The sequence below is a fragment of the Elephantulus edwardii genome, unplaced genomic scaffold (genome assembly GCF_000299155.1).
Source record: "Elephantulus edwardii isolate Elephantulus edwardi_28Jun2011 unplaced genomic scaffold, EleEdw1.0 scaffold00007, whole genome shotgun sequence".
In the NCBI taxonomy this organism is placed as follows: domain Eukaryota; kingdom Metazoa; phylum Chordata; class Mammalia; order Macroscelidea; family Macroscelididae; genus Elephantulus; species Elephantulus edwardii.
In genome coordinates, this window is record NW_006399757.1 from 8484018 (window position 1) to 8499751 (window position 15734).

General features: G+C 34.3%; 1 protein-coding gene across 1 annotated transcript in view; it reads left to right on the forward strand.

The window, feature by feature from the left end:
* Window positions 1–15734, forward strand: part of PHF14 (PHD finger protein 14) — a 125325-nt gene that overhangs the window by 85520 nt on the left and 24071 nt on the right. Inside the window, exons 14-15 of the mRNA XM_006880243.1 lie at window positions 8863–8913; window positions 9031–9152. Coding sequence (XP_006880305.1) covers window positions 8863–8913; window positions 9031–9152 — 173 coding nt within the window. The remainder of the gene's footprint in view (window positions 1–8862; window positions 8914–9030; window positions 9153–15734) is intronic.

The window sequence follows — 15734 nt, forward strand, 5'->3', positions numbered from 1 at the left end:
AGCGTACCGTCAAATCAGATCTGACTGGTACAGGAGGAGATTGTCCCTCCTTCCCCGGCAGAGCATCTGGTGGATTCGAACCGTGCGCCTCTGAGATTGAAGTTGCAGCTCCTTACCACTAGGCCTCCAGAGCTCCCCAAATATATTCATATATATATTTCTTTTCAGTGTTTTATGTTCTGTGATTTATATTGTTTTCAATATAATGGTTATGTTGTTGTTGTTGATTGCCTTTGAGTTGAGCACAACTCATAGCGACCCCATGAACAAAAGGCCAGAAGCCCCTTCATAGCTGTCAACATTCATCAAAATAATGGTTATATTGAAAATATAAATATATGTAATTTATGATCAGTTATTGATTGATAATTGGAAAATTACCATTTTTTTATGAATTAGGCATATATTAGAATAAAATTTATGTTGTATCATTTTGAACAACCTCATAAGAGTTATAGGTATTTCTTTGCCAGCATAAATCTGAAGTGATTAGCTCATAGGAATTTTCAGGATTTGGTTGTTCCAGTTAACATTGAATTTGGAATTTCATTTATAAACTTCCTCTTTATATATCAATTACATAAGAATACATCCCCTATATTTAATAATCTACATATAATTTCTTTCTTAAGTACATCATTATATATAAAATTATTTATCATAAAGATAAAATAAGAAGAAAATGTATACAAATATATGTGTGAATTTTCAGTTTAGTGATCTCAAAGATATGGCACTTTTCATTTACTAAATATATTTAATTCTGTCATTGGGAAAATTGTTAGGAATTTTAATATTAAATTACTATACCCTCAGATCTAAGGAATTAAAATTTGTTACCTGTCTACTTCATATATGAAAGAAGTTATTGAAAATTTAATTATGTTTCAGATACTATTAGATATTTTGTAAATACAATAATTTTACTCTTTTTAACTTACACCTATTTTCTCCAATAGCACACTACTCTTTGGTGAATTTTTTTCTTTATTAAAATTGTTATCCTTCATACATTATGGTTCTACAAGCCTGTTTGCTTGGCTCCACAATCAACACTCTTAGTCCAGCATCCAGAAGATAAAAAGATGAATTGCATTGGCAAAATCTGCTGACAGAGACCTCTCCAGAGTACTGAAGAGCAACAGTGTCATTCTGGAGACTAAGGTGCACCTGATCCAAGCCATAGTCTTTACAGTTATTTGCTATTTATCAAAAGGTGGACAAATGACTAGGGATGATCAAAGGAGAATTGATGCCTTTGAGCTTTGGTGATGGAGGAGAGTATTGACTATACCATGGACTGTTAGGAGAACAAATAGGTTTGACTTGGAGAAAGTGAAACCAAGGTGCTTCTTTGAGGCAAGGATTCTGAAGCTCCATCAGACATACTTTGAGCATGTTACTAGGAGGGACTAGTCCTTGGTTAGGAACATGCTTGGAAGAATGGAGGGGCAGCACAAGAGAGAAAGACCCTGGATGAGATGGATTGACTCAGTGACTGTGGTAATTGAAGTAAGTGTGACAGAGACAATAAGGTTGAGTCAAGATAGAGCAGGGTTCAGAGCTGTTGTACAAGCTGTTATGCAAATGACTCAATGGCAACAACTTAACAACATTATGTTTTATCCATGTACATTATGTTCCCTACAGTCTTTCATTTATATGATATTTCATTCATTTCTTTCTGTGGATATTTTTGCACTTCCTCTATTAGAGTAAATACACCACCAACAGATAAAGATTCACATGATCTGTACAGCTCAGATTATTATTATTCCCCAAATAAGTAAAATTCTTTAAATATAAAAAAGATAAGACAGGAGAGTAATAATGTAAAAATTTAGAGTGAGTTTCATGTCTTTATTTCCCTTTTTTTTTAAAAAAAATTGTGATAGGAGTCGATATTATAGAACAGATTATTATTCCATTCAGCCATCTGTATTTATTTTGTTTTATGACACTGATTACCATCTCCAAATTGTATCCTTTTTCTTTTTACTATCTCTCCATTGTTATTATTTCCCTTTATATATAATCCACAAAGACATCTCCATCCTCACCTTCCAAGCTTTTGCCCTGGACAAATACTGCCCTTGTGATCTTATGTAGTGATCTTGTGTGATCTTGTTGTTCTGAGGACTGAGTACCTCTGTGGTGTTATTCTTTACCTTATAGATTTTTCTGTTATTTGGCTGTGATGCCATAGGGGTGAGTTCATTTCTAGGCTCAAAAAGCAGCTAAAGAATGCAGTCTTTTAATGATTCCACAAGTGATCATCCTGTTTGTTAGGATGAATCATTGGCGTACCAATTGACGTATTTCAGCTAACCAGATGCAGCCCTGAATATGTTCACCTGTTGATACCAGGGAATTTGGAAGACAGCTACCCGGCCACCTTACTGGAAGATGTTACCATTCCCAAGAAAAGTGATCCAAGAGAATGTAGAAATTATCGAACAGCATCATTAATATCATATGCAAGCAAAATACTGCTAAAGGTATGGCTAGAACATTACAAAGACAAAGAACTGCCAGACATTCAAGTTAGATTTAGAAGAGGTTATTGCATGAGGGATCTCATTGCTAGTGTCGGGTAGATTCTGGTTGAAAACAAAGAACTCCAGGAGAATGTCCGTGCATGCTTTGTTGACTATGCAAAGGCATTTGACTATGGATCATAAAAAAATTACGGCTCATATTGAGAATCCCAGAACACTTAAATGTGCTCATGGGAAACCTATGTGTAGACCAAGAGGCTCTTGTGTGAACAGAGCAAGGAGACAGTATGTGGTTTAAAATTAAGGTGGACATCAGGGTTGTACCCTTTCTTTATACCTAGTCAGAGATAATTTGTAGCTGAGAAGATTATGTGAGAAACTGTACTCTATAAAGAAGAATGTGACATCAGGATTGGAGGACAACATGTTACAGTGTTAAAGTATACACACACCAATTGCTAAAGTGAGAGATTAAGAAATTTCAGATTTCTCCTATAGGTAGCCTAGTGACAAGAAGCTGCACTGCAATCCCAAGGCACTCAGCTCGAATCCACCAGCTGGTCTGTGGGAAAAGGATGGGCAGTTTTACCCGTGTGAGTAACTGCCTCTGAAAACCCCCTAGATGGTCAACTGTAGCTCCAAATTTTGAACCAAAGAAGATGTATTGGTTGTTGGGAAATAATAATCTAGTGTTAGAAATTAGGTCAGAGATCACATGGTTAAACTTTATACAGTCAGTTTTTTATGCAAATACTGTGCTAAAGAAAACGCCATAAATAGCAACTATATGTGTGTTGTCTGATGGAATACAGCAATCAAATTGACTATATTTATGAAAATTAATAGTAGAATAACTCAGTAACATCAGTTAGTACAAGTCCAGGAGCCGATTGTGGAACAGACATGCATGTTTTGTTGCTCATATGGAAGCTCAAACTGAAGCTGAAGACAAATAAAACAAGTTCATGAGAGCCAAAGTATGATCTTGAACTTATCCCACCTGAATTCAGTAATAGATTAAATACATTTAATTGAATACCATATAAGTTTTGGGATGATATGAAGGACATCATTCATGATGAAAGGTAAGTCATTAAAAATATAAGAAAGAAAAGATCAAATGATGTCTGAAGGGACTCTGAAACTTACTCTTTGACATAGAGAAGGTAAAGCACAAGAAAGAAACAAAGAAGTAAGAGAGCTAAACAATTTTTTTTCAAACAGAGAATTTTCAAGAACATCTGAGACAACAAAGGAAAATATCATAAAATGTGTAAAGACGTTAGAAAACTAAAAGTGAAGAATACATTGGACATTTTTCAAGCTCAAAGGACTTAAGAGTAAATTAACACTGAAGGATTCTGTATGTAAAACATTAAGTGAAACAAGAATCATAAACAAATACAGAAGAAATACAGTCATTTACTAAAAGAATTGGTTGACATGGAAATCTTTCAAGTACAATATGATCAAGAATGAATAAAGGAAGAATTCCTAACTGTACTGAAGGAATTGACAAAAAACGTAGATTTAGGAATTGACAGAATATTAGTTGAGATGTTTGAGCATATTTGGTGAAAGTAATCCTAAATTCAGTAGTCTGTACCAAGAAATTTGGAAGAAAGCTACTTGGCCAACTCACCTGATCCATGTTTAAGCCTATTAAGAAGGGGGGCGGGGGAGAAGATCTAAGAAAATACAAAAATTATGGGAGGAAATAGCATTAGATCACATATTATCATTCTTGCTGAAAATGACTTTAAAATTATTGGAGGAATACCTAAAAAAGAGAACTTCCAGACTTAAAGCTGGAATCAGGATATGATTGTTGATATCAGTTATATGTTAACTGACAGCAGGGAATACCAGAAAGATATTTACTTGTATTTCATTGACTATCTAAAAGCATCAACAGTAATTGGTCTGTTGAATAAAGAAATTATTTATAATTAATACATTATTAGTAACATTGAGAAAATTGTGAATCCCAGGGCATTAAAGTGTGCTCATACTGAACCTGCATGAACATGACCCCAGAAATTGTTGTTCAGATAGAACAAGCAGATATTGCATGGTTTAAAATCAGAAAAAGTATGTTGAGGTTGTATCCTTTCTAAGACTATATTCTGTTATATACTGAGCAAGAGCTTGACTATGTGAGAAAAGAAGGTGGCGTCTGATACAGAGAAAGACTTATCAATAATCTAGAATATATAAATGAGAAACTTTGCTTGTAGAATACAGAAAGGACTTGAAGCACTTACTGAAGGGTATCAGAGATTCAGCTTTTAATATAGATTGAATCTCAATCAAGAAAACAAAAATCCTCACAATTGGATTGTAGGCAACATCATGACAGGTGGAGGAAAAATTATATTTAAGGATTTCCTTTTTCTTGGATTCATGGTCAACTATGAAAGCATGTGTCAAGAAATCAAAAGATGTAGTATAAGACCATTATTGTAGAAGGAGTACAAGGATACAAAGGCTGGGAGAGGGAGTGACTTAATCATAGTGTCACACAATTTTATGAGTAGAGGGAGGGGTGAGTAAAGGAAAGGGGAAAACAGTAGTGTGAAAAACAATGTTTATGAACTTCCTGAGTAAACCAGTATTTTAAAAATAGTAGTATATTGGGAAAATCTACTGTCAAAGACTTCTTTAAAGTGCTAAAGAACAAAGATGTCAATTTAAAGACTAAGGTGTCTTATCACAGTTGTGGTATTTTCAACTGCTTCATGTAAATATGGAAATTAGACAATGAATAAAAAAGACCAAAGAAGAATCAATGCCTTTAAATTGTGGTATTGGCAAAGAGTAATGACCATACTATGAACTGCCAAAAGAACAAATAGATTGTCTTGGAGAAAGTGCAGCCAGAGTTCTCCTTAGAAGCACAAATAATGACATTTTTCCTTATATAATTTGGGTATATTGTAGGAGGGGTCAGTTCTTGGACATCATGCTTGGGAAAGAGGTATATTGCCAAAGTATTGAAAGACCCTCAATGAGATGGCTTAGGAAGTAATTATATTTAGAAAAATTCCATTTTTTAATACACTGTAACTTCACAGAGTTTTCTTCTCTCAACTATAAAAGTATTCTGTGGGCATGATGCCATCTTGCTCTTCCAGCGCTATCTAAAAAAGCAGGATTCTCCCTACGGGGATTTAAATATTGTAGAGGCTGATGTATAAGGAGCAGATAAAATGTGAGTGTGGCCATGTTTCACTTCTGCCTACTTTATAAAGGGGAACTGTCCTCGTTAATAATATGCATAACACCATACAAATAGCTACATGGCCAGACATGCTACCACATTCCCATGTTCCTGCACTTGTTTTTACCAATACTTGGATCTGATATTAATTGGAACTTGACCAACACAAACTTTACTCGCAGTGTGGAGGTGATTAGGGAAATAGGGTGTAGAGTGGTGGTGGCAAAGAATATCACACAGTGCAAGCCCAGGTTTATCCCAGCAGTCCCAAGCCAGATTAACTAGGCATAATACCTCAATTTGTGAAAGTCCAGGTTCATTTCAGGAGCTTGAATGTGAGAAGCCTCTGATTTCCTCATATGTCTAGCAAACTTTTTCTCAGAGCAGCTATAAGTCAGCTTTCCCATTGAATCATCCAGCAAGGGAAAGTAACTGTGGGATTTATCTATAGGGTTCCTCTAGTTACAACTTGCCACAATCTCTTTGCAGCAGTGACACATTCTCTTTACCTCTTTCCATCACTGTCAATGCCATTTCTCACTGTAGAAAGCACTCTCTTATATTGGTCCCACAGCTACTGATGATTTGCAAGACAATGTGTACTCAAGTAAGATAGCTGGAGATTGTGCCCCCAACGGGGCTAACACAGTGTCTAGAAAAGCCAGTTTTCCAGGGTTCTGATACCTGAGCTGGGCTCTGAGGTTGGTGATTTTGAGTATTGATTGCAAATACTATCATGTTTGCATTATTTTTATACTTTTGTATGTAATCTGTCAAAAGGGAAATTATATTCTCTGATGTTGTTGTTGCTGTGGAACTAACCCATAGCTAACACTCCAGAGAGTTTTCAGAGACAGTTAATCGCATAGGAGGAGACTGCCAATCTTCCCGTCGAGCAGCTGGTGGATTTGAACCACATGCATTTGAGATTGCAGTGCAGCTCACTAGGCCACCTGAACTCCCTTATTCTGTGTTACAGAATATTAATTGAATGTAATAAACTTAAATATCTGAACTTAAAGACCCCGGTGATTGCAGTGCTAACACAAAGGCTGCACACACTTTTAGGAGTGCACCTAGGGGTCTAGGGACTTGACTTGTGGCTCCATAAGAGAAATGTGGGTAGCATACCATATTTACTGTTTATATTGGAAACCTAGTGGAGGGTCTCTATGAGTTAGAACCAACTACATGGCAGTGAGTTTTTAAGTTGAAACTTAAATAATTTTATGCTATACTGTAAGGAGGACTTGAAATGTTTGCTGCAGAAGATCAAAGACCGCAGTCTTCAATATGCGTTAAGTCCCAACATCAAGTAAACAAAAATTTTCACCACCACGCCACTAGGCAGCAGTCATGATAGAGAAGAGATACACATTTTCAATTATTTAATCTTGGCTTAGAGCCACAATCAGTACTGTTGCCACCAGCAGTCAGAAAATGAAGTGTATTGCATTGGGAAAGTGACTGGCAGGAATCTGAAGTCCTGAAGAGCAGTGATGTCATTGTGAAGACCAAAGTGCTTTCAATTACTTGCTATACATCTCAAAGTTGGACAATGAATAAAAGTGACAAAAGAATCAATGCCTCTTAGTTGTAGAGTTGGAGAAAAGCGCTGAATAGCCCATGGACAGCCAAAATAGTTCCTTAGAGGCAAGGATAATGAAACTTCATAACATATACTTGATCATATCATTAGGAGTAGCCAGTGTTTGGGAAAGAGCATTCTTGAAAGGTGAAAGACCAGCAAAGGAGGGGAAGTCTGTGAGATGGGTTGACACAATGACCATAGAGGGTGGTCTCCAGTATGGTATGTCAAACATTATCAGGATGGCAGGGTTCGGGATTAATTGTTCATAGGATCGCTATATTAGTCCTATTTGACTAGATGGCACCTACCATTGTTTAGATTTGGCTTTGGGACATCTGAGACATTTTCTATTTTATTATGGCTTTTACTTAGTTGCCTATTTCTTTACGTTACACAAATGTTTATGCATATATACTCATTTGAGCACAGAAATAGACAATAGATATAACTTCTGTGATTGGTGTTTTGAGTGTTGAATAGAAATCATGTGTGATATATTAGGAAAATTTAAATGCACTGAGAAAATCATAATTGTATGATATATTTTTAAAAATCCAATAATTTTTGAAGAACTTGTTTTTACTTACAACATACTTGCTTTTTTAAAAGTAAAGACATTTTAGTTGGCACTGCACAAGAAATTAAGATTATGTTATGAAGGACAGAAATATTAAAGCTCTGCAAATTTGTATTTATGATTTTTTAACTTTCTATGGCATAAATGGTTTAAAAATGAAACAGGATTATTTGAAATACTAATTTTCCAAATGCATTAACTTAAATGGTAATATTTAACATAGGATATTTATTTCTTTTTCTTCTTTTGCTCTTTTTTACTTTTTTTTTGTTGTCACACATTTACTCCTTCTTCCCCTCACCAGCCCACACTGCAGTGCACCCCTTGTTCTAGATTGTTCTCATACAATGCATATCATATATTCCTTTCAGTTTTCCCCCTCATCTGTTCTAATGCAGTGTTCATTATTTATCCACTCTTGCCCCATTCCCTCCTCAAGCTCTCCATCTGTACTGTTCTGTAACAGCAATGTTGTGCCATATTTGTCCTTTTGTGACCGAGGTATGTTACTTAGCATAATGTCCTCAAGGCTCCCCCATGCTATGTAATGTTGTACTATCATTGTTTTTTCTATGCTGTGTAATATTCCATTTTGTGAATGTTCCATAGTTTTTCTCTCCATTCATTTGTTGATGGGCACTTGGGTTGCTTGCATCTCTTTGCTGTAGGAATAATGCAGCAGTAAACATGGGTGTGCATCCCTGTGTTCGAGTTGTGGCCCTGGTTTCTTTAGGCTACATTTCCAGTAGTGGAATTGCTGGGTGAAATGATATTTCTGTTTGCAACTTTTTGAGATAGTGCCAGACCACCTTCCATAATGGTTGTACCATTTTAGATTTCCATCAGCAGTGAATTCCACTTTCTTCATACCTCACCAGTATTTGAGTTTGCTGCCCAGTTGAACTTTGCTGTTGTTGCTGGGTTTTTTTCTTCTTAAACATTAAATATTTTTCTGGGTTTTTCCTTTTTTTTTTAGAGAACCCGAGGACGGAAACGAAGCTTCGTTCCTGAGGAAGAGAAGCATGAGGTTGGAATAAGTTAATAATTTTTTATGTAGTTGAAACTTTCTTGTTTAAGATTGTTGATGTTTTCTAGGTATCTTGATTTTGATTTTGCTTTGTTTCTGTTCTTTGGTGTATGGTAGGAAAGAGTTCCTAGAGAGAGAAGACAAAGGCAATCTGTGTTACAAAAGAAGCCAAAGGCTGAGGATTTAAGAACTGAGTGTGCAACTTGCAAGGGAACTGGAGACAATGAAAATCTTGTCAGGTAAATTGGATGCTGAGACGTTGTCTTTAGGGGATTAAAATTCCATTATCATCATTTTCTCATCACAGATATAATGAAAAAAAAAGTCATGGTATAGGACCCGTTTTAAACTTTTATTTAGAGAAAACAATTCAGAAGCAGATTTCATTCACTTATTAGCCTGCCACACATCATTATAATGTGTATTTGTATGTAATTGAGAGCCATAATCTGGATTTTGAACAGCAGAAAATTAATTTTCTCTTTGACAAGAGAAGCTGATAATTAGTGTTATATATCGTGAGACCACAAAAATAATTTTCCTCCCATGCTTTTTCTTAAATTATTATTTTCTGTCTCATAAGATAATGAAATTATTAAGTTCTATTAGCATATTACAAAAGTTGTTTGTATTGGCAATGATAATAAAAGATACCTTTTACTGACAGGAGCTTTATTAGCACTTCTTTAATCCTTATCAAAATGAATGTGTTAAATGCTTCTTTCTTATGAAATAAAGAAAGGTGAAAAGATGGCCTAGATAGATTATATTTTGTTTTATTGTTTATTTCTTTTATTTTGGTATTGGTATTTCTCAATTTATTTATTTTTTAAAAAATCAGATATAATCCTAATCGAGGCTCCAGAGGGACTCTTCTGGAGGGTTCAAAGATTACCAGTTGTATCTGTTTGCCTCTTGGCCAAAATAAATGGCACAACACTTTGGGTGAGATGAATAAGTAGATTGTAGAACAAACAAGGAGAGTCAAATATGAAAGGCATTATTCTTTCAGAGGGCAGGATTATGTATTAAAGGAATACTTTCTGACTTCTTTCATAAATTATCTTTTGACTAAACCTTGTTAAATTAACTAAAAGAACCATAAATAAACATTTCAAAAGGAATAAACTTATGATGATGACAGAAATATATTAATTCTGTGATAGTGCATATTTGATTCTAAAATGATGTAATTTGTCATTTAGAATAATGATTTTTCTATTTCTTACTCTCTCAAAAATCCAGTTGTAAATTTTATTAATTTCTTACCTATATTAAGAACATTAAGGAAGACATAAAAATTCAATGAAGAAACACTGAGGGTTTGAACAGAGTTAACAAAATCTCTAATATGTGGCTGGTAGTTTTTAAAGTAGTTAGTGTGAAATGTTTTGAGGATTATCCTAGAGTTAAATTAATTTATAGCAAAATAGTTCCAAGGTTTATACACACTTAAATAATTCTGGCCACCATATAATTTGCTCAAGCAAAGGTTTGCTATTATTGTTATGTGACATAGAGTCATTTGGTAACTTTACATACTCTGAACCCTACCCTATCTTGAGCCAATCTCATTGTCTGACATACCTTCCCCCATCATAAGCATAATGTTATACAGTACAAAATAACAGTAAAAACCAGCAAAATAGCAGAAACATGAAAATATTATATCCTAACCAAACAAAACTTCAATTCACTTAAAGTAGTAGATAGTATAGGTTTAGAGCTTGATTAATTTGAAATCAGAGTTTAAATGTTTAAGATCACTGCTGATCTTGTTTTGAATTAATTGAATTTATGTGAATATCCATCCTCTCATTTATTTTTTTAATGTACTAGATTGTTTCAAATTACTTTGCTATAATACTTACGTAGTTTTACTAATTTCTTTGTCATATATTTGAAAGAAAGGACCTAGAAAGTGGGTATAATTTGCATGTCAAGACCACTTTATAAAAAGAAGGCATTCCCAACCCATATTTCAGTTGTTTTAACAAACCGTGTATCATTTTTCTTTTACTCTAAGATTTTTGAGTAATATTATATTTTATTAATTATTTCCTTTGTTTCTTTTCAACAATGTTTCTTTGTAACATTTTCAGTCTTAATTATATATTATCTCATCAATGTCTGGAATATTGTGAAAGTCTTTTGGATGGTAAAGATATTTTAATTGCTTTCAAATGATAGATACAAAATCCTCTTCCTTAGTTTTAACTTGTTGAGAAGACAATATCATAAATTTTCTGCAAAGTTTTTAAAAATGTAATGAAGAAGGAATTAAATGATTTTTAAATAATACATTGTAATTCATTTGAGTCAGAGAAATTGAGTATAAAGCAATGCCATAAAAATGTTTCATGTTTATAATGTGATCTTTCTGTATGGTATATATAATTTAGACTCTTATTATCCTTGTATTGAAGAAGAATTTTGTGTATTTAGTTAAGAGTAATTTTATCAGCTAATATCTGCCATTTTAATGTTTCATGTTAAAATTAACACCACTACTTTTTGGTCAATTTCCTTGAAAAGTCCCCAGTTGTCATGGTTTAGTTGGCTCTTTAATGCTGTATATATTCATGCAAGCTTTTTAAATGTAATATTTATGACATTATACTTTTTTGTTGTTTTTTATGACATTTTAAGTAATAATTTGTATTTACTAAAGATATTTCACTGCTTGACCAGATACAGTTTTGAGTATATAGTACATTTTCTTACAAAATTAAATGGTATGTACCATTGAGTCAGAACCAACCCATAGCTGGCCTTCCAATAGGTTTTCAGAGGCAGTAAGTTGCATGAGAGGAGATTGACCATCCTACTCCTGTGGAGCAGATGGTGGATTTAAACTGCGTGCCTTTGAGATTGCAGCACAGATTCGTATCACTAGGTCACCAGAGCTCCCTTTAATTACAGATTTTTGTTGCATATGCTGCATTTTCTCAAGTTTCTTTGAACTTAACTTTATGCCTAACTTTCTAGAACCTGCTTTTTAGCAGCTTTGATTTTGAAATCACAATTCTCTATATAATGTAGGCTATATATATATAAAAAATCCTTCTTAATTACTTTTCTTGCTTTTTCCTTTATTTACAGATGTTTACATATATTTACATATGTGTGTATATGTCTTATATCACTGGAAATTTGCATTTAATATATCAATAGACAGCAGTTAGTGAGCTCTGTTGTTTTTGATGAACTTAAGGTTTTGTTAGACTTTAGCAAATAAATTCATCATCTCTGTACCTCAGCATTTTCTCTTCTGTTGTTTATGATCAGAATCACTCTATGCTCCATTAAAGATGTCATGATAGGGCTTTAGTTTTAGTAATGAGAAGCAGTGATGTCAGTCTGGAGACTAAGGTGCACCTGATCCAGGACATGGTCTTTATAATTACTTGCTATGTATCAGAGAACTGGACAATAACTAAGGATGACAGAAAAAGAATTGATGACTTTGAGTTGTGGTGCTGGAGAAAAGTCTTGAACATACCATGGATTGCCAAGAAAACAAATATATCTGTCTTGGAAAAGGTGAAACCACGTTTTTTCTTAGTGGCTAGGATCTTGAAGCTCCATCTCACATACTTTGGGAATGTGGCCTGCATGAATTGATCTTTGGAGAAGAACATCATTCTCGGAAGGGTGGAGGGACAGTATAGGAGAGGAAGACCCCAGATGAGATGGGCAGTGCGGGTAGGTGTGTGGAATCAGTGAGACCGACTCAGGACAGGGCCCGCTTCAGAGCTGTTGTACATAGGGTCGCTATGAGTTGCAGGTGACTCGACAAAACATAAATAACAACAACAATGGAATTAACTAACTTGCAAAAATTTTTTGTATTTACATACCCTAAAATGAAGGTCTCAGTTGAAAAATATAGTAATAATAAATACTTGTTCTTTGCTTTTAAGAAGTTGGATTATAGGGAAAGAAATGTGAAGCTTTTGTTACATGAGTTCTAAAATAATAGACAGCTATTTCTTTTAATAATAGGACTTTTGCAAAATTTCACAGTCTTAAAGTTGAAATGTTTTATAGTTATGGAGTATTTTAAAAAATGACTTAAAAAATAACTCATCTTGCCATTTACTCTTAACATTTATAAATTTCCAGTTGAAAACCCATTTATTTTTGTTATCCAAACCAGAACTTGAAATTAATTGCCAACTTGAAATTAATTGCCATTGACTCTATTCCAAATCATAATGGTCATATATGACAGAGTAGAATATGTCTAGTTTTCAAGACTATAGTTACCTCAGGGAGCTCTGATGGCCTAGTGGCAAGAAGCTGCAGTGCAATCCCAGAGACACATGCTTCAAATCCATCAGATGCTCTGCTGAAGAAGGAGGGACAATCTCCTCCTGTACCAGGAAGATCCACTTTGACAGTACACACACAAAAATAATAATAAATGAAAAATAAATAAATAAGAAAAAGACTAGTTACATCAGCTGCAGAAGTATGGACATTCTCTTCCCTTGTGAAGTATAGCCTTTGAAAACTGGCTAGCAGTTGATTAAACGTAAGGACAGTGATTGTTTCTGAGGATCTTTATGGATGCAAATTGTCACGTCTTTCTCTAACTGAAAAACTACTATATTTGAACCATGAATCTTTCAGTTAGCAGGTGACCATGTTGATTAGTGTGCTAATTTGAGTTCCTTTTAATCTGCTAACTAAAAGGTTGCTTCTTAGACCCCATCTGCTGCTCCTTCAGGAAAGAAAAGGCAGTTTCTGTTGACTGAGTGGTTTTGTTATTTGCTCTCCAATTAACTACAACTCATAGCTACCCTAATAACAGCATATTTGAATTCTGCCCTATTCTGTGCCATGCTAATTCCTTGCACATACCCAGCCCACTGTTAAAGTTACTGTGTCAGTCTACCTTGTTGAGTGCCATCCCCTCCTTCACTGACCTTTCCAAGCATGATGTCCTTTTCCAAGAGCTGACTCCACCTATCATCGTGTCCAAATTATGTGCAAAAATGTCTTACTGTCCTTGCCTCCTACTAGCACCCTGGCTTCATTTTATTCTTTTGGCCATCCATGGGCTATTCAGTGCTCTTCTCCAACACCACAATTCAAACACATCAATTATTCTTCTCTTCTGGTTAATGCTAACAGCCAAATTGAAATTTTGTAATTGTGAGTCTTGTTTCTTTGTTGTGGGTGTACCTTGTTGGAAAATGTATGTGCATTGTATCATACATATTTTCTTTTGCACAGTTTCTGACACATTTAATATTCACTAAATTTTGATAAGAAGCTCTGTTGGTCTAGTCATAAAAAGCTGTCCTACAATCCCAAAGGCACGCAATTTGAATCCACCAGCTGCTCTGCAAAAGGATGGGCAGTCTCATCTTGTGTGATTTACTGCTTCTGAAAACCCACTAGAGAGTTAGCTAAGGGTCAGTTGTGACTCGACAGTACTTAACAAACATTTGTTGAGTGAATGACAATGCTACATAAGTAATGACTGATTTTTATTTGCTGAATTAATAAAATGGTTACAATTGAGTTGAATAACTATGTATAAATTAAGTGAAAATGTTTTTAAAAACTGCATAAATGACGGTTGCTTTTGTCACTAACACATAGGTGTATGAATTTTTTCTACTATTAGGTAAGATAATAAGAAGTTTTGAAATTAATTTGTTATCACATCTGTCCATGACTAGATCTGTCTGTAAGTAGAACTGAAACAATTTTAGGATTTGAACATACTTCGATTTTGGAAAGATTTTAGAGGTGAGTTTGTTGTTATATGCCACTTACGTTGGTTAGAACTGACTAATAGCTGATTCTCCAGTGAGTTTTCAGAGACTGTAAATCACATAGGTGGAGAAGTTGCCTATTTTTCTCCTTAGGAGCAATTTAGTGGATTTAAAATAAGTGTCTTTAATGTGGCAGCACAATTCCTTACCACTAGGCCACCAGAGCTCCTTCAAACTTTATGTAAAGTAAATGTCCTATTTTATTACTTACTGGAAGATAGTAAGGAAGAGAGGGAAAAGATTGCTAAAACTAAGAACTCCACAATTGTTGGGTTCTATTAAGTAGCATCTTTATTTTGTGTCATAGACATTACTGTGAAGCTTTAAGGATGTAATCATCAATGCTGTGGTTTTCTTTTTATGATTTCTTCTTCATTGGGGAGCTCTGGTAGCCTACTGGTAAGAATCCATGCTGCAAACCCAAAGGCACACAGTTTGAATCCACCAATTGCTCAGCAGGAGAAGGATGGGTGATCTCCTCCTATGCAATTAGTGTCTTTGAAAACCTGTAGGACGGTCAGCTATTGGTCAGTTCTGACTCAATGGTAAACAGCAACAACAACTTCTATACTACTAAATTGTGTTGTGTGTGTTGGGTTTTTTTAAAATAAAGCTAGATTCTCGTTACATGGTTTTAAGGCAAATTCTATACATTTTGAACCATTTCATATATAATCAAATTAAGATATTGGTTTGTTCTTTATATAATGTTGTTAATACCTTTATTTACTTAAAAGTTTATACATCTGTTTTTCTGAATGCTTCCTTCAAAATTAGGTTTGCTTTTCCTGTTATTAGGAACCAGTAAGATTTCATACTTTATCAGATTTTACTACAAACTATAACTTTGATTATTCTGATTTTTAAAATGTTAATTGTATTTTTCTTTTTGTAAGTAGTATATAGGTTTATAGACTGCCTGGGTTTATAGTTGGAAAGCTATCTTATCTCTAAAATTTGTTTAGAACAAGATAATTTTGCCAAGATTAGTAATAATTTTGCTTTTTTTAAAAAAAGTAAAATCAGATGTAT